At 56.7% G+C, this 24,304-nt stretch overlaps 1 protein-coding gene across 2 annotated transcripts in view; it reads left to right on the top strand.

The window, feature by feature from the left end:
- The first annotated feature begins 1,686 nt into the window (after window positions 1-1,686).
- Window positions 1,687-24,304, top strand: part of TMPRSS6 (transmembrane serine protease 6) — a 30,057-nt gene continuing 7,439 nt past the window's right edge. For both annotated transcript variants that reach the window (XM_016223367.2, XM_016223358.2), the window contains exons 1-9: window positions 1,687-1,882; window positions 5,470-5,603; window positions 6,812-6,879; window positions 7,420-7,604; window positions 7,849-7,890; window positions 12,275-12,479; window positions 15,001-15,137; window positions 16,345-16,457; window positions 16,762-16,871. In XM_016223367.2, coding sequence (XP_016078853.2) covers window positions 1,687-1,882; window positions 5,470-5,603; window positions 6,812-6,879; window positions 7,420-7,604; window positions 7,849-7,890; window positions 12,275-12,479; window positions 15,001-15,137; window positions 16,345-16,457; window positions 16,762-16,871 — 1,190 coding nt within the window. The remainder of the gene's footprint in view (window positions 1,883-5,469; window positions 5,604-6,811; window positions 6,880-7,419; window positions 7,605-7,848; window positions 7,891-12,274; window positions 12,480-15,000; window positions 15,138-16,344; window positions 16,458-16,761; window positions 16,872-24,304) is intronic.

The raw sequence follows: 24,304 nt of genomic DNA, 5'->3' as shown, positions 1-24,304 counted from the left end.
TTTCTCACCAGGGGTACTGTGGACACTTTGGAGAGTGGGAGGTGCTGACCCACCTATTTTGGGATATTTACCATCATTGGCCTAGCCCCATAAAAGCCAGAGGGCCTGCCCCCCATGTCTGGATGTCCTCTGGTCAGGGGTGGAGGGGAGTTCTATACCCACTTGAGAACCTCTCCCTTCCTTGCATTAGGTGAAGGACACTCAAGAGGGTCACCATGGCTGGATGCCAGAAATCCTTGACTGGGAACAATGCTGAGAGGAGCGGCAGAAAGTAGGAAAGCGGGAGGAGGGCCGGGGCCCCTTGAACCCATCTGGGAGGACTTTGAGCATCACTGAGGAGCCTCATTTTGGGAAAACCCACTGTGTGAAGATTCAAGATGCAGCCCAAAGAAACCCCTCCCCCACCCCCACACCTCTGGGGATGGATGCATTTCAAAGCCAGCGCACATCTGTAGACTCTACCAACCTCTCAGTGGGCAGCAATCCTTGCTCTGCTGATGGCAGGATGGGTGGAGGGCCTTCTCCGTGCTGTGAGAAAACCTGCCTGAGAATCAGATAATATTCAGAAGTTTGCTTGGGTGGGGCGGGGAGGGGGCGTCTGATGATAGAGCTGCAGACCCAGGGCCCTGAGCGGGATGGCAGTCAGTTATTACTTAACCATGATTTGTTAACTGACAGGCAATTTACAGGAAGCAGCCAGGAGTAGTGGAAGGAGCAGGGAGTCAGACACCTGGGCGTGACCCCACTTACCTGCTGTGTGACCTAGGGCGAGTGGCTTAGCCTTTCGGGGCTTCAGTTTTTTCATTGGTAAAATGGAGCTGGTAGTGAGTGCTAGATATTCAAATCACATTGGGAAAATGAGGACAGGACAGGAAAACCCTGGGCTGAGTTATTGCTAAGACACCCTGGGTCTCAGTTTCTCCATCTGTCCAATGGGTGCAGAACTTGGAAGGTGTTAGAGGTTTAAGCAGGATAATCCACGTGAAGTGTCCACCCAGAGTGGACCTGCAGAAGAAGAATGCTTGGGGACAATGGTCCTCACATCCCTGGGTGACCAGAGGATTAGTGAGGTGATACCTGTGAAATGTCTTTTGTAGACACTGTCTCCTTCTTCTGCCCCTAAGAGAATTTTGGGCTGGTGGGGAAACAAAAGGGACAGCCCTCTTTGAAGGGCAGGTCACTGGCCCAGCAGAGCACTGGCCCAGGGGCTTCTGGGGGATGGCTAAGTGAACTGACTGCATCGGTATCTGGGGAAGCTCTGCTGTGGAGGACCAGGAGGAGCGAACAACATCCCCCTGAATGCGGGGATATGGGGTAAGTTTTTGGACCCCACATTTGTACCCCACGTTACTCAGTTCCATCTGTGGGTATAGGCTCGGGGGTCCAGGTTCAGGCACTGAAACCTCCATCTGTCCTCTGACCACAGAGAGGCTGATGTGGGTGCAAAGGTGAGGGTTCCAGAGCCGGACAGCTCAGCTCCGCCTGTCACCCTCGGAGGGGAGCTGCTCTGAGCCTCGCTTTCGCCCCCCGAGAGCTGGCTCAGGGCTCACTTTCAATCGGTGCCTGCGATATGCTCCTCCGACTCCAAAAGGCAGGCCGTCTTACTTCTCTGCACCGTTGGCGGTCAGCAAAGGCTTCCTTGCAAATGTTAGGCCATTTTCAACCCTGGTCTGTTTCCTTGCCAGGATGCCCGTGGCTGAGGCCCCCCAGGTTGCTGGTGGGCAGGGCGACGGAGGCGATGGCGAGGAGGCAGAGCCGGAGGGGATGTTCAAGGCCGCTGAGGACTCGAAGAGAAAAGTCCGGGACTACCTCCGCCTGGTGCCCCTGTGGCTGGCCCTGGTCATGCTGGCTTCAGGAAGTTTCCTGCTCTGGTATTTCCTAGGTAAAGGTGTGGGCCTGCCTGGGAGAGGCACCTGGGGAGAACTTGGGGTGGCTGTGGGGGGCACAGCAGAACAGACTAGAATTCCAAGTCAGCAATGCTTAGCAACTCACCTTGGGCCAGCAGTTCCTCACTCTGTCTCCCTTCCTGTCCTGTGAAGTGGGAATGTCACCACCAAGTGTCCCCAGCTCGCACCAGCTAGGGAAGGAGTGCTCTCCCAGCACTCAGTTCTTGTGAGCCAACAAGCCAAAGTTGTATAAACACTGCCTCCCCTTGCCTGCAGCCCTCCAGGATTGCCATTGGGGCTCTGAGCCAGCTGGCTCTGCAGGGAAGGCAGAGTGGTGCCTGTGGCTCCTGGCACCAATTAACACCTCTGCTCACTTGAGAGCTGCCTGGGAGTTCCTCTAAGGTAGGGACCACAGCTCTGTCATCTCTTAGTCTCCAGGGCCCATCATGAATGGGGATGAGGTCCACACACACAGAGGGCTTTCATACCCCAGCTCGGGCACGTGGAATTCGACACAGTGAAAGGGGGGCCTGGAGTGTCCAGAGCAAGTGGCTCAGCCTCTTCCAGGTTCTGAATTTTGGCCTCCTCTGGTATCACAGCCTTTATCATCCCCTGGAAGCAACTGGCCCATGTTCTGGGTTCATTTGTCCACCTTTTCATTCATTCATTCATTCATTCATTCATTCATTCATTCATTCATTCAATAAACACCCTGGAGCACCTACTACGTCTTTCTCTAAAACTAATGAAGACTGTACCTCATTCCTCCTGCTCTTGGCTATGCAAAGTAATGGACAAACCAAGCTAGATGGTGCCTGTGAAAATGCTCCATGTACACTGTAGAAGACTCACTCATTCATTCATCTATTCATTCATTCATTCCTGAACACCTCCTATACACCTGCTCTGTGCCAGGTTCTAAAGACAGTCCTGCCTCACCATAAACCTTGGCATGTGCCAGGACAGAGGAAGCTGAGGGGCTGGGGAGCCAGAGCAGGGATCATGATCAGAGACTTCCCATTAAACACTCTGCAAAAGTTAGGTAGTATTCTTACTGGCTAAGTCTCATGGTGGGATGTCAAGCTCATTGAAAGGAAGGGGGACCTGCTTTGGAGTAGTCGTGCGGAGATCAGCCTAGGCCCAGCTCCAGACTGAGTGGAGGTGGCGGTAGTCTCGAACCACCCGCTGGGCAGACACTGTGAGGAAGCCCAGGCCTGCCGAGAATCCGCCTGCCATGACTCAGGGTGGATGGTAATTCTGCTCAGAACTGAGCCACTGCGGCAGGGAGTGGAAGCTGAGTGCGTTTCACCACCGCAGGAAGCCAGTGCCCCAGATGGCATGGGGCTGCCACAGCCTCCCTGGGCTGCAGGGTAATGAGTCTCCGGGGTAAACCACAGACCATCAGGCTGCGAGGCCAGGAACTCACCTGTCAATTGTCTTTCTTTGCAGATGAGTCTAATTTCTCCTGGTTACGCTCCAGGAGTAAATTGCCCCCCGGAGGGTATGCTCCATGGGGCTGAGTGCCCCCAAGCCTCAGCTGGGAGAAGCCAATTCCTGACCCGCAAAGGGATTAGGGTAGAAGAGGCCCTTCAGGAGACGTCTGAGCCATTCCTCCCGCCCTGGCCAGGCTGTGCTCCAGGTACTGGGCACTGGGCGAGGAGATGAATCAGAGATGTGCCCTGCCAGGTCTGGAAGGGGAGATGGTCAAGAGGCCTAGGACACCGGAGTAGGATAAGCCCCGAGTGAGCGGCAGCCTGGCCCAGAAAGCGGCCGAGGAGAGGAGAGGGTGGGGACTAGCTTCCCAAGGCAGATGGGCCCTGCTCCCTAATGAGGCCCAACTGTGTTTCCCTGGTCCTTCCCCTCTCCCGCTCTCCAGGTGACAGTATTGTGCTTTATCCTCAAACCTCCTGTACCTCCACCCACTCTGCTACCTGTTTCAATGACAAAATGGAACCAGTCAGAAGAGAAGGCCCCTAGGTGCCCTCCCAGCTATACCCACATATTCTGCCCTCCCACCTGTCCCCAAGGTGAGCCATTGCTGCCTGTTTTAAAACCAGCTCCCCCGGGCTCCGCACGGTGGCCAGGCTCCAGCAATGCTCCTTCTCAACTTGCCAGCATATCTGGTCATCTCTAACTCCAAAATACTGCTTGACTCCAACCACATCTCACCCTCTCCACGGTGCAACCTGGTCCAGGCTCCATCGCCTCTTACCCAGACCGCTCTCACCTGGATCTCTCTCACTTGGGCCGCTTCCTGCAGGTTTCCCTGCTTCTGCCCGAGCCTGTTCTCAGCACAATAGCAAACTGAGGCATCTAACTTCTCTGTTTAAAATCCCCCACAGATCCCATCTCACTCAGAGTAAAGCCAAAGTGCTCCCCCAACTCATCTCCTCCCGCTTCCCCCTCACTCACTCTTTGCTATTCCTCAAAAACACCAGACAAGCTCCTGCCTCAGGGCCTTTGCACTTGCTGGTCTTGATGCCTGGATAGCTATTTCTACAGATTAACATCCACATGGCTGACACCACCACCTTCTTCTCTGGCCTTCATGTCGCAGCTCACCCCAGTCCTGGTTTCCACTGACACCTCTAACATGTTGTATAGTATGTTTGTTGCTAGACCAAAAGCTCTTTAGGGCAAGGGTTTATTTTCTTTATTGTTTTGTTTATTGTTATATTCCCAGGTGCTCTAGGCCAGTCCTTGCACATAGTAGGCTCCCCATAAATATTAGTTGGGTGAATGAATAAGTGAATAGATAGAGGTATAAACTGAAGGCTATGGATCTATTCACTTCACATCAACCAAAATAATCTTTGCAAAAGGGAAATCTGATGATGTCATCCCAATTTTAAACCTTTCATAGTGTTCCTTGTTTATCTGGTAAAGACAAAATCCTGCCAGCTGATGTCACAGCCTCTTGTTGCCCTGACCTGATTGTGCCAGCCAAACAGGTTTTAGCCCTCTTTTTACCATGAACCCTCTGCCTCAGGGCCTTTGCACATGCTATACTTCCCTCCCTCCCCTCTTTGCAATTTATACTCGTCTTTCCACCTCAGCTGGAGGGTCACCCTGACCCAGGCCTGGTTTCTTTGTCATGTCCCTTCAATAGTACCTCGCGCCTCTTCTTGAAGGCCCTTAACACCTGTCTTACCCTCCACTGATAGTTCCTCATGGGGAGACACATCTGTCTTGGTTTACTAGTGTCCCCCACGCAGTAGGTGCAACCTGGACAACATGGTGAGTGGAAGGATGAATAGAGGTTGTAACCCATGAACTTGACCTGGGCCATGGAGTTTCCTGGCCTTTATGTCATCCATGTCCTGGACTGATTGCTGCATCAGCTTTGGACTGGGGGCCCCGGGGACACCATCCATCTGTGGGCCTTCCCTCCTCCCTGGCACCTGGGGGCCAGTTTGTAACTAAATGAACTTTGGATGGCAATGACAATGACAAAGATGAGGATGGTGCCTTGGAGGCCCAAGATGTTGGAGGCTGAGCGGAGGGTTCAGGTGGGGAAGGTGTGGGGGAGGTGGGAGCCTTCCCTGCTGCGCCTCGCTTAACCTGCTGGCTTCTTCCTGCGCAGGGTCCAAGGCAGAGGTGACCGTCAGCCAGGTGTACTCAGGCAGCCTCCGCGTGCTCAATCGCCACTTCTCCCAGGACCTTGCCCACCGGGAGTCCAGTGCCTTCCGCAGTGAAACGGCCAAAGCCCAGGAAATGGTAGGGAAGGATTCGGGGGGATGGGAGGGTGGTGAGCAGGGAGAGGGAGGGGCTTGATGGTGTCAAGCCCATTGGTCAGTCCATCTAGGGAGCTGGCTGGGAGCAGAGGCCTGGTCCTGGAACGATGGAAGGGGGAGTGGTAGAGGGTGGTGGGAGTCAGTGGACTGTGGCATCAAATGCACTTGGATTAAATCCTAATTGTGCCACTTCCAAGGAGGGTGACACTGGAAAGTTAGGGCAGTGCAAGGAAGTTGTCAGGGCCCCCCCCACATCGCCTCCCCTCCAGGGCAATGGCTCCCTGCCGCCACTGGGGGTGGTCTCCCACTGCCAGCACCTCCTCTCTCAGGTGCAGGACCTCACCCTGCCCACAGGCAGGCTGGAGTGCTGAGGAGTTACTCCCAGAAGCAACCCTCCGCCGTGGGGCACAGAGCAGGCAGATCAACACCCAGCAACCCTGGCCCTTGGTGGGGGCAGATTTGAGGATGCCCCTCCGTCTCCCAGGGTTCCCTGCGGCCTGAGCCTCAGTGGCCCACAGCTCTACCCTGCTCCTTCCCAGCCATGTGGGCTGCCCCCACTTCCAGTCTCTCTTCCCCACCCCCACTGGTGTCCCCAGAGTCACTTCCACACAAACCACTTGCCTCACATCCTTGACTCGACCTGCTTCTGGAGGACCCACCAAGGCTCTCTCCCCCTCCGTGAAGCCGGTGGTGACTGCAGTGCCTGCCAGTAGGGTTGCTGAGGGGTTGAAATGAGATGAGAGGACGTTTCCTCTATGCTGCGCCAAGGCCTTAACTGACGCCCAACCCTGCCGGTCCCCCTGCCACCAGCACTGTGTTTGAACATGTGTGAAAACCAGCCAGCTGAGCGCTGTGGCTGCTGGCTGGGCGTAAGGAGGGAACTCAAGAGCCACATAGGGCTTCTCAGAGCTGAGTGACATTTGACGAGGGGGACAGAGACCATTGGTGGCCTGAAGGAGGTCAGAACTGGTGGAGGGGGTTGGGGGGCAGTGCCTGAGTGTAGGGGGAGGGGAAAGTGGAATGGCTCTGAGGTTTCCTGGTGTGGCCACAGCCCCTGTGTGACCACTGGCAATACTATCTACCTTGCAGGCTCCCTGTCATGCAGGGCTGCCTGGGGGGGAAAGGGCATCTCAAGGTCAGAGGGGCTTCTGCAGAGGGTCACCAGGGGGCTGTTGTTTCCCCTCCTTTTAGCTCAAGGCCCTCCTCGCTAGCACACCCCTGGGCACTTACTACAACTCCAGCTCCGTCTACTCCTTTGGGTGAGTGGCCTGGATCCCCTGACTGACCCCCGCTAGAACCTCGAACTCAAAGAAGGGAAGGGGACTTGGCTTCTGATGCCATGCCTTCGTTTTTAAAAATGGGGAAATTGAGGCACAGAGAGGCAACTCGGCTTCCTGTGACCTTCCTTCGCTGCGCTTGGTTTCCTCATCTGCAGAGCGGGCACAGAGGTGCGGGAGGGACAAGGGCCACGGTGTGCTTACCAGGGGCCTGGCATGTGTTAGATGAGGCCACAGTGGAGGTGTTAGTGGGGGTGACCCAGCTCTTCCATTCATATCTGGTTCTGCCACTTTCGACATGGTTTTTGGCCTCAGTTTCCTCATCTGCATAATGGGGATGAGGTGAGCACCTGCCTCAGAGCCGTTGGGCGGCTTCCCCGTGAGGATGGAGAGCGACACCTGGGCTGCAGGGAGCGCTCAGCGCGCATGAGCCCCAGCTGGTGTCCCCACCGGAGCAGGGGCTGGGCGGGGGGGACCGCAGGCCCTTCCCCAGCCCCTCACACTCCGCCTGGCCCACCGTAGGGAAGGACCCCTCACCTGCTTCTTCTGGTTCATCCTCCAAATCCCCGAGCACCGCCAGCGGATGCTGAGCGCAGAGGTGGTGCGGACACTGCTGGTGGAGGAGCTGCTGTCCACGGCCAACGGCTCGGGCCCCGCTCCCTACCGGGCGGAGTATGAGCCGGACCCCGAGGGCCTGGTGATCCTGGGTGAGTACCGGGGCGCAGCGTGGGACGGTCTGATGAGGCCCGGGAAGGCCGCCCGCTAGGGCTGGGATGCTCTCAGGGTGGAAGCCCAGGGACCAGGAGCCAGGCTGGGGCGGAGGCCCTGGGGGGGGGGGGTCGCACTCGGGGCAAACCTCAGACAGGCTGGCTCGGATGCTCTCCTCTATTTTATTTTCATTTTATTTATTTATTATTTGTCTTCATTTGTTTGTTCATTTCCTTTTAACAGAAGCCAGCATAAGAGACCTAGTTGCACTGAATTCCACTCTGGGTACGCTGCTGTTCACTTCTCAGTTGCCTTTCTCGGCTTGGTCCATGTCAGGGCCCCGCACGGCTCTCACGGCGGGTGCAGGGAGCCCTGGCCTAAGTCACCTAGGGGATGCCACGAGGGACTCAGCGATGGGTCCCGAGCAAGCATGGGGCCTGTGGGGGGAGAGGAGGTGTGCGTGTGTGAACATGTGTGCGTGCTTTGTACACAGCGTGTATGTGCTGTCTGTGTCGGGTGTGAGAATGGCTCTACTGTTCTATCACTGAGTTCAATTTGCCCACAAGCCACTGTTTGCCGTGATGGTAGAAAATTATCTTGCCAGTTCAAGCTATGTCAGTCGCTTCAGGTTTAAAACTTGGCCTTCTGCCCTGGCCGGTTGGCTCAGAGGTTAGAGCATCGGCCCTCAGACTGAAGGTCCCGGGTTTGACTCCGGCCAAGGTCATGTACCTCGGCTGCAGGCTCCATCCCAGGCCTGGTCGGGGTGCATGCAGAAGGCAACCAATCGATGTGTCTCTCTCACACTGACCTTTCTCTCTCTCTCCCTTCCTCTCTCTCTCTGAAAAGCAATGGGAAGGATATCCTTGGGTAAGAGTTAAAAACAAACAAAAGACCTTGGTTTTCTGGAGACATTTCTGCCACATTCAAGGACACCCCTTCCACCTTTCCTTCCCTTCCCCAGCCGGCCCGCTAACCGCCCTCTGCCCCCACCCACCCCTGTGCCACGTTGCTCGAGTCCCCTCGCTGTTTTCCAAGAGGCCCGGCAGCCTTGCTGCTGAGCCCCGAGGAGAGCAGGGCGGGGCCCTCACGCTGCACAAGGCCAGGGGCGCTCTCTGCGCGGCAGCCATGTGCCTGGCAGGTCTTGGGGTTGAGTGGTGCTCCTGTGCTCCTGTGCTGCTGTGCTGCTGTGCTCTGCGGTCCTGAGCACAGGCCCCGACACCCTCAGGGTCTTCCTACACTCCCTAGAGTCTCCACCCATAGCAGAGGCTGGGCTGAGGGCCTCGCTGCCCTCTCCATGTGGGGTCAGGGTTTAAATCCTGATTAATACCCTCGCTGACCTTCCCCTCCTCCCATCTGGCTGGTCAAAGGCTTAACCCTTTGCGGTCGTTTGTCTGCTCTCAGCCACCACAGCAAGGAACCGTACGAATCTTAGCTCTATTCATTCATGTATCAGTTCATAATTTCTCTGAAAGCTCTTAATTCCGACCAGTACGCCACCCATGTCCAAATTTAATACGACCGCAAAGGGTTAATTCCTTGGTGGATGGAAATAATGGGCTCAAAGTACAACTTTCAGGTAGTTAAGACCATGATTCTCACACACAGAAGCGGTGGGCACACGTCAGGGATTTGGTTGGCTCTGTATGAAGGAAGCAGCAGGAGAGCAGAGCTGGTTCAAAGGCATGCACGAGAACCGCCTGTCGTTTGTCACCTATCTGCCTGCCCATCTATCACCTGTTTGTCACCTATCCCTCTGCTCTCTATCAGCTATCTATTATTTGTCTATCGCTTATATCATCTGTCTATCTGTAATTGATCTATGACCAACCATCTGTCTATCCTGTCAATCTATCCCTCTTCTCTGTCTCTCTGTCACCGTTTGTCTGTCACCTATCTATCTATCTTACACTGCATTGGCACGCTGGGAGCTCTGACCCTTGGTTTGGATGGGCCTTCCCTTTGCCCTGGCCTGTGCCAGGTGTCCATGTGTCCCCAGGTTTCTGGGAGCTTCTTCGCCGTTACCCTTATTTGGTTCCATGAATGCCTGGAACCCCTGCCCTCTGGGAACACAGTGTCTAACGGTGCAGTGATGCCCATTGAAACCCTTTAAACAGGTTTTTTTTTTGGTTGGTTTTTTAAAAAAATATATCTTTATTGATTTCAGAGAGAGGAAGGGAGAGGGGGAGAGAGAGCTAGAAACATCAATGATGAGAGTCATCATTGATCAGCTGCCTCCTGCACACCCCCAACTGGGGATCGAGCCCGCGACCTGGGCATGTGTCCTGACCGGGACTCAAACCGCGATCTCCTGGATCCTAGGCCGATGCTCAACCGCTGAACACGCCCAGCTGGGCTAAACTGGTTTTTGAGCACTTCTCCCATGCCAGGCCCCATGCCTGTGCTGGGGACACCAGGTGACCGTGTCCTCACCCCTGCCCTCGGCGGAGCTCAGAGCTCGAGGAGGGAGACAGACTCATCACCAGAATCTCACACCCAAAGTGCCTGTGCTAGAATGGAGGCCCCGGGGCAGTGGACAGAGGGGATCATCCTGCCCTGGGGACAGGGGCTACCATCCAAAGCAGAGAACAGGACATGCCTCTTGGAGGAGGAAGGAGTTGCTCCTGCCTGGGGGTGGGGGTCCTGGAAGCCTTCATGGAGGAGGGGGCGGCAGTCCCAAGCATGGGGCAGAGGTAGGAATCTGTCAGGTTGAGGAGCGGCTAGGGCAGTCTGGGCAGAGGGAACGGCGTGAGCAAAGGCTGGGTGCAGAGAATGCACAAGGCAGGTTCAGTTACTTTCTTCCAGCGACCACAGGGACCAGGTTCCCTAAAGTGTTTCCAATTATCAACAGAGACCAGCACTTACCTCTCCATTTAATTAGCCTAAAAAAAGTAATTATTAAAATGGCAAAAGCGAAGCATGAGCCTGGAGCAAGATCTAAAGAATATAAACACCTAAGTGCCTAGAACAGCCAGGCCCTTTCCCCAGCCCTGACTGAGCAGATGTCAACAGTCCCTGCCCCTTCCCCTGCAGATGTCAGAAGTCACTCCCTGGGGGAAGCCGGCTCCCCAGTGGGGTCAGGACGGCCAGGGGTCAGGGAGAGGGAACCGATCAACAGGTAGCAATATCGGAGCAAAGCCTGTTCGCTGCCGTTCCCTTCCTGGTCCTCAGAAGCACTCAGAGGGGAGGTGGGACAGGGAGTACCATTGTGTCCATTGACAGAACTCAGAGTGGCTAAGCAAGTGGCCCAGGGTCACACAGCCGATGAGAGGTGGTGTGGAGGCTCTAGTGCAGGGTATGGACGCCCTGCACACCAGGCTGCCTCCTGCATCTGGGCCTCAATCCCACATCCCTCTGCTTCCTGGCAGAGCGCACAGCCTCCCTGCCTCGCAGGCTCATGGTGAGGTTTAAGCCAGATGTTTATGCTCCATGGGAGAGATTTGTTTGTGCCCTGCTGGTCCCTGGTGCCTAAATCAAACACAGCGGAGGATCCCAATGAACGATTGAATGGTGTAGGTGGTTCTGCTATGCAAACTGAGCACCACATACAGAGCTCATAGATTACACCTGAGAGCGGAGGCAAAGCCTCCGGCTGTGGGTGCGAGTGGGTGTGTCTGTGTGAAGGGGGAGGTGTGAAGGGAGAGCAGCCAATGCGATCAGCTACATCCGAGCCTCAAGTGGGGCCAGCTGAAGGGTGACGAGTCATAGAGCTTTCACTCGAGCTTCACCTTCACCCTCTCCCCCATACCCACCTAAAGAACAGCCACTACATATATTGAGCACCTACTGTGTGCAAGGGACTGTGCTGAGCACTCAAGCGTGCATCGCCCCTAAGCAATGTGGCAATCCTGCAAGGATGATCTCATTGTTTCCATCCTACAGAGGAGAAAACCAAGGCCTAGAAAAGCCTGGGTGGAGGTTAGGTGAACCCAGGCCTGTCTGTCCGGAGTCTGTAAAACGGGGACCATAACAGATACTATTTCACAGAGGCATTCGATGAGGTGGCCAGAGGACCCTCTAGCTAGTTCCGTGTGTATCAGACACTTGCTCGGTTTCAGTCTCATTGTTTGTCCTCATCAGCTAGAGCACATTTCCTCCACTGGGGCTGCCCCAGCCCCACTGGCACACACTCCCTTCTCTCCACCCGAAATGAAACCCTCACGCGTATGGTACAGCCAGCTCGCTGGTCTCCAGCCTCCTTAACGGGGCTCCCTGCAGCCAGAGAGCCTGTGATCCAAGCCTGACTCCTCCCCCCCCACCTGGGCCTCCAGTGCTCTGCTCACACGGTGACCCCCCAGGACTCCCCTACCTCACAGACCGGGCCAGAGCCCTCACCTCCTAAGCTATTACCGCTGGGCTTTGTATCTGTCCACGCTGCTCCTGGCATTCGAAGTGGCGACTGGACCTTTCTCTGGCACACGCCTGGCACACAGAGCTCAGTGAGTGCTATGTGAATGAATGAAGGAACCCACGAATGAATGCATGCATGAGGAGACTGGAGACAAAAGTGCAGGGAAGCAGAAAGATGGGACATAGCAGCTCTGGGCTGACCCCCATCCAGCTGCTCTTCCCCCCCCTTCCCCGCCCCAGTGAGGACCTGCAGGGGCTGGCTCCCCAGGTCTCTCCTCCTGGCTAATAGAGGTCAGGAAGCCTGTCCCTTTCCCCCCTCCAGGCTGCTACCGATACAGCTACGTGGGCCGGGGCCAGGTCCTCCAGCTGAAGGGGCCCGACTACCTGGTCTCCAGCTGCCTGTGGCACCTGCAGGGCCCCGAGGATCTCATGCTCAAACTCCGGCTGGAGTGGACGCTGGCCGACTGCCGGGACCGGCTGGCCATGTACGACGTGGCTGGGCCCCTGGAAAAGAGGCTCATCACCTCGTGAGTCCCTGGGAAGGTGGGGTGTGGGGTGGAGGTGTGGGGTTTGGGAAGGAAGTGGTGATATGGGGTCAAAGGTCACACTGAGCATTCTCAGACCAGGGGCTGTGTGACCTCAGGTTCACTATCAGGGAGACAGTGAGGCCAGCCCAGAAGGAGAGGGAGAGGGGAAGCTGGAGATGACTGTGGACTGTGGGCAGCCCCCCCCCCCCGCCAATTTCCACATTTGTGACAAAACAGTTGGATTAGATGACCCCTCAGGTCAGTTGTGGGAGGCCACATGGCTTGTTAGAAGAATGCTCCAGAGTCTGGCAGCCCTGACTTCCAACTCCCACTCTGCTGCTTCCTAGCTAAGTGCCCTAAGGCAAGTCACTTTGCCTCTCTGAACCTCAGTTTTCTCGCCTATAAAATGGGTGCACACTCAGCTCACCTTGCAGGGTTATTGTGAGCATTTAAATCAGCCCATCTGTGCCAAGGTCTTCACACACAGCAATGCTGTCCATCTGGGGCAAAGTCACAGAGGGCACTGAGTGCCAGGAGCAAGTTCAACTTCAACACCTGGGAAGTGGGGCACTAACTACAGTCTTGACCAAGGAGTAGGGCTTTAGGACACAGGATATAGTGTGGAGTGCAAAAGTGACCAGGCCAGAGGGCAGGTAGTGGAGGGTGGGGAGACATAAAAGGGCTGGGAATGGCCTTAGTCTCCGGACCCAGGTTCACAGGGTGGGGATGGGTGATGGGCCTACAAGGCTCTGTAGCAGGTAGGGGAAGACACTGGGGTGCCAAGGGGTGAGCCGGGTGAGGCTTCCTCCCAGCTCTCTCCCCAGGGCCTCTCTGAGTCTCCAGGCACTGAGGCGGTACACTCCCTTGCACCCACCCCTGCCGCCCTGCGCCCTGCCACACAGTGACCTCAGTCTGGGTGTGTGTGGGCAGGGTTCCTGGAGGGCTCTGGGAAGTACAGAGAAGCCAGATGGTATCTGATTTTCAGGAGGGTGGGGACACTTACGAACTTCCCCTGGGGCTTCTCTGAGTGTCCCTCCCACCCCCCATCCTGGCTGCTGGGCTCAGCTCTGTCCCTACTCACTGCGGCACCTGGGCAGGTGACTCACTCCACCTTAGACCCAAAGAGAAGGTCTAAAATGACAGATAAGCTTGGGGGAGATCCTCAAACTTGCACCCCGGAGTGTGCGAGGGAACGTTAGTGATGATGGGAAGACAGGGGAGACCCTCGCTGGTTCAACCTGTTGGCTTGTTTTCATGTTTCACACCCTGGGTGACTGGAGCAGCTCTGCTGCTAAGTCAATAAAAGACAATAAAAGAAGCCCCAACATTAAAAGCTGAAGCCCCCGTTAAAGGCCACCTCCAGATCCCTCTTGACCCTACTGTCTTACCTCCCACTTTCTGGGGGAGAAGAGGAGGTGGGGAGAGGGGGGCCTGGTGTGGGGGAGGGTGGGGGCACCCAGCAGTGAGAACAAACCGGGTGGTAAAAGCAGGAGGAGTGGGGGACTGCGGCGGCTGTGCCATCTCCCTCCCTGGCAGGAGCTGAGGCCAGAGCCCCTTCCCAGGATCCGCCAGCCCCTTGGGATTACTCACTGAACTCTGGGTTTCGAGGCTGTGTTTCCATCTCACATACACAGTTGCGGGATGCCTGCAGTGCCCCGTCGGCCCCCACCCCTCTGGTCAAGTCCGTGGCCAGCACGTCATAGACAGGCAGAACCCTGCTGCAGGCCAGTGGCATGCCCACTCTGGGAGCCGGGTTAGTCGCTTCCTAGGAATTGGTCTACGATTAGCAATGGCTCAGAGAATTCTGTCAGAGATGAGGGGTAGTTTGATGGAGGTTTGTGAAAGGAGAGGGGAAGCCGGGAGCACCCCTGCTTGAGATGGCAGACCAGGGGGCACCTGCTGGGAGGACACACCAGGTGCTGTTACAGGCATTGTCCAGCGCCCTTGTCTCTGCTGTGAACCTGCAGTGGGGCCTTGGCCTCAGTTTTCCCACCTGGAAACCAAGCAGTTGACCTTGACAATCTTCTAAGGGCCTTTGCAGGGCTGGCATTCAGACCTCTGAGCCTAGAATTTTAAGTAAGATACCATTACGTTTTCTGTGCATCCCAGGCACCAAGCTCTAGGGGTCACCAGACCATACTCTTGCCTCCTCTCTGTCCCAGCCCAGAAAGGACGTGTTTCCCACAGGTGCCAGTCAGGTCTTCCTGCGGGCACAGGCTGGATACTCAGAGTCATAGGGATTCTGAGGGGTGGGAGAGATTCTGTGGGACTGGGGTCAGCTGGCAGAGTCGAGTATGAGCTTTAGAAGTCTGAGCAACCTCCTGGCCTTGCTCACCTGAGGTGCTGGCCTGACCCTTACAGGGCCTCCCGTCAGTCCCCTGGGCCAGAGAGGGTCAGCAACTTGTCTGTGAACACACAGCAGGCTGGCTGCACACCCAGGTATAGATTCCCAGTGGACCCTGCTCTGCTCCTCCCAGATGCCCTCCCCGGCTCACCCTCCCCACCTTCCTGTGTCCCCCAGGGTCTATGGCTGCAGCCGCCAGGAGCCCGTGGTGGAGGTCCTGGCGTCGGGCGCCATCATGGCGGTGGTCTGGAAGAAGGGTCTACACAGCTACTACGACCCCTTCGTGCTCTCTGTGCAGTCCGTGGCCTTCCAGGGTGAGGGCTCGGGGCCCTGGGGCAGGGAGCAGGGAAGTGACAGAAACCGAATGCAACCTCAGGCATGCTCTTCACCATCCTGGCTCTAGCTGGTGTGGGATGAAGGAGAGGGAAGGTTCTGGAAGAGCCTCTGCGCTCCACCCCGCCTTCCCGCATACACCCCAACCCCTCTCTTCCTTCCTCCATTCTCGGTCCACTTCCCGCATCTTCTCCTTTGCTCCTACCCCGGAGGAGACACTGGCTTCACCCTCCCTCCCTCCCTCCCTCTCTCTCCTGCCTTCTGATCTCCTTTCCTGAGCTGTCCCCTCTCCTTCCCTCTTGTCCTGGCTCTGTCTCCTCTGCTGGGCCCTCCCTGTCTCTCTTCCCCTTGCACTCACCTGGAGGTTGGGGTCCGTGGTTAACAGGCCTGAGAACCTGAGATTCACCTCCAGACAATCGTCTCACATGGAAGGTGTGCCCAAAGATCTCCCAGGAGATGGGGAGGGTGGCTACCCAGCATTTCCTGGGAAAGCTCTCCCCGGGGCTGCCACGGGCCCTTCCCCAGCCACCCTCTCCTGCTCTGGACGCCCCTCCACCACCCCTCTCAGGAGAAGCACGCCCCCTTCACACCTGCTGGCTGTCCTCGGACCTGCAACCGCCTTGCCTCTGGGCAGGCAAAGCAAGCCAGCAGCCCCCAAAGCTCTGGGTAGGGGGTGTCACCAGCAGACCACACACAGCTGCGCTCCCCCTCCTTGCCTGCCTCTTCCCACTCAGGGCTTTAGGGACTTGACTCCACGGAGGGGTGGCAGGGCGGCTGGGGACACTCCCACTGCCGATCCCTCACTCTCTCACTGTGTGACTTCAGCTAAGTCACTCTTCTTCTCCAAACCTCATCTTTGAAGAGGGCACCGGTTCCTCCCCGAGGCCTGTGACTGGCTCTCAGGGCTGTGAGTGCACTCAGTAGACGGCCCAGTGCTGACAGCGAATATCCATGGCTAAGTTACTGGGCACTTACTGCACACCAGGCTGTGTGAGCGTTTTATGTCTGTCTAACCCTCTCAGCTACCCTATGAGGTATGTACTTACTGTCCCCATTTTACAGATGAGGTAACGGAGGCCCAAGACCACACAGCCACACTCAGCCACTAGGCTTTACTGCTCAGTGGCAGCGGGGAGGTGCAATGGGACGGGGCCGAGGGACCCTGTGTAACCATGTTCTCTGGGCCAGCCTGCGAGGTGAACCTGACCCTGGACGGCCAGCTGGAGACAAAGGGCGTCCTCAGCACACCGTACTTCCCCAGCTACTACTCGCCCAGCACCCACTGCTCCTGGCACCTCATGGTGAGCCCCGGACCCTGCCTGCCCGCCTGCTGTCTGCCCAGAACACCCTAAGGACCTCCAGGGCCCCCTGCTGGGAGGCCCCAGTGTCCTGCCTCCGCTGAAGCACCCAGAGGCCGAGCCTGGCCCAGACCCCTCCGGGAGGGGGATGACGGCCGCCGGCCACAGCGATGCCTGTTTGCCGAGCGACCGACCAACTTCACCCCCAGCCGGCACTCTCCTTGGCAGTCCTCCTTTGCCCTTTGTTGTCCTAGAAGGTGGGGTCACCGGACCAGCCACAGTCCTGTGACCAGCCTCTGTGTCACAGGTACCCTCCCTTGACTACGGCCTGGCCCTCTGGTTTGACGCCTACGCACTGCGGAGGCAGAAATACGACCTGCCCTGCACCCAGGGCCAGTGGACGATCCAGAACCGGAGGTACCCACCCCATGGCACCCTGCCTCTCCCCACAGGCGCCCCCTGGGCACCCCGAGCCCCGACCTCAGAGGAACAGCACAGGAAGACAGTAGAGGCAGGGCTGCCCAAGCCCGCGGCCCCGCCGCCGCCCAGCCTCCCCTCCTGCCTCCCAGAGCCGGGTGTGATCCTAGTTAGAGTGAACCGGTTTCACCTCCTTGGGGGCTGCCACCCCCGTCTGGTGCCTGAATCCTTACCCGAGGCGATTCGGAGCCGCAGGACCCGCGCGGGAGGCCCCTCCCTAAACCACCCTCGTGCAGCTGCGGGCCCCTTCCCCACCCGGCTCCTCGCTCTTGGTCAAAATCAGGTGGCCTCCTGGCTGGAAAGCTGCAAGGCCACGTCCAGCGCTTTCGCTAACCTGCCCTCTTCCGCAGGGCTGCCTGGTGTCACCCTGTGTCACCTGCATCCCCTGCCGGGCACCCACCCTGCTAGCTGTTCCGCCCTTGGCTCCCCTTGTGACAAAGTTTCTGAACTTTGAGTCCCTCGGGGAGGTGGGCAGGCCACAGTGGGCACAGGTGACAGGGGCCGCCCTCAGGTCAGCCATGGCTGCAGTTTGGTCAGTAGGATGAGGACCGGTCAGTGCCCACTGGGGAGGGCAACCTGAGGCTGCTGGTGGTCCTGGCAGCTGCAAAGGAGGGGGGTGGGCAGGGAGGCAGGCCAGCGGGAGAGGGGGCGCCAGTAGATGTTTAGGGAGGGGATATTTACGTTGGGAGGGCTCCAGGTCTAAATGCTGTGTGCAAACTCCGGTAGAGAGAGAGAGACAAGGAAGGTTCAGGCGCAGGTGACAACGCTTGGAGGGAAGGGCTGGGAGGGGTGGCGCCGTGGCGGGGAGCAGAAGGAGGCCCTACCAGGCTCCACTGTGGGGGGGCAGAGCATTGGGGAGAGAAGAGGGATCTTAAAGTAGCCTTGCAGAGCCAGGAGACCCCTTCCAACCTGGGATCCAAGGATGTTGAATAGAAGATTCTACATCTAAGAGCAGGTTGGCCCTCTGTCCTCTCTTCCAGGGCTGGTCCTGGGGTATCAGAGGCTGGGACTCTAATGCAAGGCCTGACTTCTTGGCTTCGCAGATTTTGAGCTTCCAAGATTCCAATAAACTGCAAGTGGGAGGTTCTAGAACTCTGGAAGGCTTGGAATCTGGGGGTGGTATCCACATGCACCAATACTTACACTTTGCTTATGGGTTTACACTTTTCAAAAGCACCAGCCAGACAAAGGTGACAGGGACTGACAATGCTCGTGGACTCAGTATCGTCCTTCCCAGGGCTTTTGAGATTTATAAGGGACTGTGGTTGAAATGAGAAAGAAGAAACGCAGATTGTGTAACTTCAGGCCCATGCTGTTTGCGGGGGGGGGGCGGGGGGGGTGTGACATCGGATGGTGTGACTGGCATTGTGCTATTTGGGGGATGACAGACGGTTTGAGTTCAGGCCCATGCTGTTTGGGGGTGACACATGGTGTGACTTCAGGCCTGTGCAGTTTGGGGGGTGACATCAGATGATATGAGTTCAGGCCCATGCTGTTGAGGCACCAGCCCAGGTATGGGTCCACAGTCAGAGCCTCTCCCATGCCCACCACCGTGAGCAGCAGGGCACACTGTGGTCCACATCGTGCTCCCTGCAGAGGGCCTTCTTCCTCCCTCCCTGATGAGACCTGGAGGGGTCAGGCAAGGGGATGGGCACTGGGCGCTAGGGACTTTGTTAGCTACACTTGGGTTTTAAATGTGGACCACAGATGGGTATAGTCTTAATCAGAAGGAATGATGCCACGATGGCGAAATTTCAGGCACTGTGACAGATTCTAATGGGGTCGGAGAGGGGTTCCCCACCTCAGAGTCTCAAAGAACCACTGAGCTATAGAAAGTGTGAGCTGATCTGGCCATCAAGTTCAACCCTCACCCATTGTACAGGTGGGAAAACTGAGGCCTAGAGAGGACAAGGACTTGGCCTCTTGTCCTTGTCTTTTGCCTTGAAGTGGGGGGGAGGGACTCCAGAGTGCAGCCAGGTGGTGGGTGGGGTGGGGAGGGGGAGGCCTGACAGGGCTCAGTGCCCCCAACCCTGTCCTCTCTCTTCCCACACCTCTCCCCTCCTCATGGAGGCCACCTTGTTTGTGCATGGAACTCTGGGGATACCCCCTTCCTCATCTGTAAAACAAGGGGGTTAGGTCAGCCCTGGGCCCCAACTTTTCACTATTTACCCATCAGAGAGATGTACCCAGTACGTTGTCCTTATTAGTTTCTAGTGAAATGTCATGTGGAAAGAGCTTAGGGTGGAAACCAGGCAGAGCAGGGTTCAAATTCTGACTCTTCTCCTTCCCACTCAGCAAGGACTCCCCTCTGCCAGCCTCAGGTAACTCATCTGGGAAATGGGCATGAAACAGATCCCTACCCAGGAAAGACTAAGTGAGATAATGGATGGAGGTCACTGGCTCCTGCAGGCCTGGAAAAAACTCCAGAAAGCACCTACCATGAATTAGTAACTGGCTGTGGACTGTGCCGGGTAGGCCGCAAGCTAAGGGTTTAGGTGCCATTTCCTTCATTCTCCGAAACCTGGTAAGGAAGCAGCTCCCCCTACTGCCCAGATCCCCCCCCCTCCCCTGCATAGGCCACTGAGGACCCTGAGGCACAGAGAGGCCAAGCCATTTCCACAAAGTCACCCAGCTTGTAACTGGAGACACTGGAGCTGAGCTAGGTGGTCTGACCCAAGGCGTTGTGTGGGCGTGCTTACACGTGCCGGGTCTGTGCATTCGTGCACATGTGTGCACACAGGTAGTGGTCGTGCTTGTGGAGATGCTTCCCGCAGAGCCTCTGGGCAGCCGTGCCAGCTATTCACCCTCTTGGCTAAGGCGTTCCCGACCAATCCATGGGCATCCTGAAGAGAGGACTGACAGTTTCTGTGGTCTTGCCAGTTCCCAGAGCAGCCTGGAGAGTCCCATCTCTACCTTCTCAGACCTTCGTTAAGGGCCCAGGGTCTCCAAGCGGAGACTCATGTCCCCTGCCCCCAGGCTCCTGTCCATGCGTGCATGTGGAAGGGAAGGCAGAGGCGTTCCTCCCAACTATAAGCACCGGACAGACCGTTTCCTCTAGTTACGATCTTTAGATAATGATCGTCCTGTGTCGATGCTGGGAAATTCTTTGAATGAGCATTCGTTGGAAAATCTGCTTGTGTGGGTGGTGAAGACGTGAGGGGTCTGGGGATGGGTGTAGATTTCCAGGCACAGGGTTTGCAGCAGGGGGAGGCACAGTCCTTGGCCAGAGTGACCACTGGTAAGAAGCAGCAGCGGGTGGGTCGGCCAGAGGTCGTCTTAGCCCTCAGGTGCTAGCTAGGTGAGGAGGAAACGCTGGCCCGGGTGCCCTCCACTGCCTGGGCATCCTTGGCACATCGCCTCACTCTGAGTGCTTTCTGCTGCCCCACCACCTCCCTGCTTTCTTCCCAGCTTCTCCCGGTGCCCGCCTGGCTCTGGCTGAGGCCTTATGCCCTCTGAGCAGCCTAGAGGCGGGGCAGGGACTGAGCCTCATGACATCCAGATGCCAGCTGCTTGGTTTCGCAGAACCTGCTCTGGCTGGGCGTCTCTGCACAAGGCTTCCCCCTTTCTGGGAACCTGCCTCTCACCAGCTTCCTCCCCTGTGATGTCACCCTTCTTGTGATCTTTCCAACCATTTCTGCCTCTCCTGCTGATGGGGACAGGCAGGACCTCCGTTCCTTTGGCTGCTGGAGCCTCCCCTGGCCTGGCCCTTCCGCTTCCCCGAGCCCCCCGGGCTGCCAGCACTACCTGCAACCCCAAGGCCGCCTGGACAGTGCCGACTGTCAGAGCCTGTGCTGGGTGCTGGCAGTGAGCGGGGCAGAGCTCCAGCTGGTCCCCAGATGAACTCAGCCTGACGACGTCAGCAGCTGGCTTACAGAGAAGTCATTTTCTCATGTATTCCTTAAAACACACTACAAGGGAGATGTCACCGTTTTACAGAAGTGGAAACAAGCTGGATGAGGTTGAGCCACATGCCAGGTCACACAGCTGTGTCATATGGCAACGCTGGGCCTGAAACTCAGCTCTGCAGCTCCAGGTCCTGGCTCTGGCTGCCTCATCAGATGCTGCTCTCCTCCCTATTTACTGCTTGCCTTCCCTGACTCTCCTTCCCGTTAACCCGTCCTCAGGGAAGGAAATCGGCCATCCATCTCCCTCCCTCCCATCCTCCCTCCTCCCATCCTCCCTCCCTCCCATCCTCCCTCCCTCCCTCCCTCCCTCCCTCCCTCCCTCCCTCCCTCCCTCCCTCCCTCCCTCCCTCCCTCCCATCCTCCTTCCTCCCTCCCTCCCTCCCTCCCTCCTCCCATCTCCCTCCCTCCCTCCCTCCCTCCCTCCCTCCCTCCCTCCCTCCCTCCCTCCCTCTCTCCCTCCCTCCCATCCTTCCTTCCTCCCATCTTCCTTCCTTCCTTCCTTCCTTCCTTCCTTCCTTCCTTCCTTCCTTCCTTCCTTCCTTCCTTCCTTCCTTCCTTCCTTCCTTCCTTCCTCCACCCTGGCATCTGTCCATCCGCCATCCACCCACCCACCCACCCGTGCTTTCTTCCCTTTGGCCTCTCGCCCTTCCATTCATCCATCATCTATCCAGCCATCCAATCTTCCTTGACTTCCCCCCTGTGCGGGTGGAGTTGCTGGTACACAAGACAGTTGACAGGGTCCCTGCTTAGCATCTGAGGCGAGAAGGAAAAGGCCCCAAATCCGGGTGAAAAACCCAGCAGACCATAGTGCAAAGCTGTGCCTTCAGAACCTTGGGCTGAGATGAGCGGCGGGCCCACAGCTTTCCCACTGCTCGTGCTTCTGGGAGACCGCTTGCGGGGGAGGAGGTGGCATTCGGCGGGTGGGGGGCGTGGGAGAGCTAGAGGATGCAGACCCTCCCCCAGCAGGAGCCAGAAAGGCAGATGGGCAGGGGGCCGGTGGGAGTGCAGGCTCAGGAGGCAGGCCGCTTGGGGGGAGTGGGACAGGGAGCAGGGCCGCATGTGTCCTGCCCAGTCCAGGTGGCCTCAAATACCAGCTGTGTTTCTGGGGCTCATTTTTCAGGAGAAACAAGAATCTAGGTTACGATGTGAAATTAGCTAGCAACTAAATTTGAAAAAACACTACTCTTGCATAGACTAAACAGATCACCTCTGAGTTGAGTGACTCAGCTTGAGTAACTGGCCTGCAGCCTCTGCCTTCAATTCTTGCCTGGCCCCCTGGTAACCGAGAGACTTGCCCCAGGAATTGTCACCCACCCCTGCCCCAGGCCTCCAGGGTGAGAACCAAATGCTGCCCAGGCTGGGTTCTTGGGGTACCAGGTTGAGCCATGAGCTTATTCGGGAATTCTCTCTCGGACCCCAGTTGAGAACACATCCTGTGCACAGGAGCTGGTACTTTGGAGCGACCATGAAACATTCTTCTTGATTGGAATATTTCCGCTCCCCTCCACCCGGCTCTGGTTCCTTCTAGTCTCTCCACAATCCCCAGGAACTGTGTGAGGACAGCGTCCCATACCCTTGAACTTGAATTTGTTCAGGGAGGCCCTGGATTCGGCACTCCTCCCTGCCCAGCATTCCCAGCCCCTGGCCCCTCCGTCTGCTCCCAGGGCAGTTCTCTGTGGATGACAATCTATGATAACATTTGTTTATCCACTTTAAAAACAGAAATTACTTTTCCTACCTCTGTGATTTACCAAATGAATGTTCTCTTAAAAAAAAAAAAAAACCCAACAAAAAACGAAGACAAAATCCCTTTGTTTCCTTAGTTTTAAAAAGACCAGAAGGGCCAGGGGTGCCCCCTGGTGGCACCTTAACCAAGCCTGTCCCATGTTCCCGTGTTGTGTCCTGTCCCTGTCATGTCATCCCCCTCCCCCTCCCCGCCGTGGCAATCTTGTGTAGAGCAGTGGTTCTCAAACTTTTCCACCTCAGGACCCCTTGACACTTTTTTAAATTCTTGAGCACCCCAAAGAGTTTTTATACAGGTTACATAATTTATATTTACAGTATTATAAGTTAAAACTGAAAAAAAAATTAAAATACTTACCAATTCATTTAAAATAATAATAAACCTATTACATTTTAACATGTCTTAGCTAAAAACTATGTTTTCCAAAACCAATAACATTTGGTGAGAAAAATGTACACTCTTGCAACTTTCTTTAATAACTGCATTACTAGACCACAGCCGGATCCTACATTTGCTTTTGCATTTAATTGGTTATCATACCACACAACATGTAGCCTCTGGAAAATTCCACTGTAATATTGTGAGAGTGTTAAAAAGGCAAATGATATCTGAGCACTGTTATGAAAATAATTTTTACTCTGGCCCCCCAGGGCTCCCCAGACCTCACCTTGAGAACTACGTATTGGTATGAGGCAAGAATACAGTCACTGTGGCCAGACAGTGTGGCAAGCTGTACCTTAGGCCAGGCTGTGCGGGGACATGGGGGGCGTGAGGGCCCAGCCCCTGAAGCTCACGTTGCACTGAGAGTAGGGGCCCACCTCCCCCTGGGCAGGCTGGGTGCGTCCTCCTGGGCCCTGAGGCAGCTGGACTCCGGCCTTGGGGACAATTCATCCCTCACAGGGTGGCGTTGCTTCAGGAACCTCGAGATCCCTATACAGCGAGGCCTTGCGATGCTCCAGCCACTGAGGGAGGAGCGGACCAGGTCCAGCTGCGTGCAGCCCCGGCCCCAGGCTTTGAGACGTTAGCATGGCCCCAAAGTGGTCCTCAGCTGTTCACTGATTAACTCGCTGAGTAATGAATTGAAGTGCTTAGCATGTTCTAGAAGTCCTGTGGAAGTACCCGGCCCCTGGGGATTGGGCGGCCTGCGTGGTGGGATGTTCCCAGCATGCTTTGGGCATTCCCCCTGCCTCTTGGCTTCCTCCTACCTCTCTGCTGGGGCACTTTCCCCTCTCTCCCGAGTCTGCCCACCTGCGCTCTGGGCGTGCTCCCCTCGCCTGCGAAGGGCTCCCTTCCCTGGGGGGCATTCCTGTGAGCATCCCATCTGTGAGCAGCCAGGGACCCCATGCTGCTCCGGGGTGTGGTTTCATCCACCCACTTGCTCTGTGAGGTGAGATCCACCCAGACACTGTGGGGTGAGCTCCCTGATCCCCCACCGTGGAGATGGAGGGACCCCCACCTGTTCTCTGGGGCGAACTCGTCCTCTCCGTGGATGTTCTCCCACCTGCTCTGTGGAAATAAGAGCATCTTCTTGGGAGGGAGGGGGTCCGGCAGGGATTTGGGGTGCTCATGGCTGGGGGATGGTCCCACCAGGAGTGGCCAGGCACAGAGAAGGAGCTTCCCATCAGCACCGCACTATTGGTCCTGGAGCAGGACTGGTACCTCCCTCATGCCCAGAGGGTCACAGGGAGACCAGAGGGCTATGCGGGTGTCTCTGTGGGAGGGAC

The sequence above is a fragment of the Miniopterus natalensis genome, chromosome 2, assembly GCF_054644295.1.
Source record: "Miniopterus natalensis isolate mMinNat1 chromosome 2, mMinNat1.hap1, whole genome shotgun sequence".
NCBI lineage: Eukaryota > Metazoa > Chordata > Mammalia > Chiroptera > Miniopteridae > Miniopterus > Miniopterus natalensis.
The sequence above is the reverse complement of the archived record's forward strand: the minus strand, read 5'-3'. Positions and strand labels throughout refer to the sequence as shown.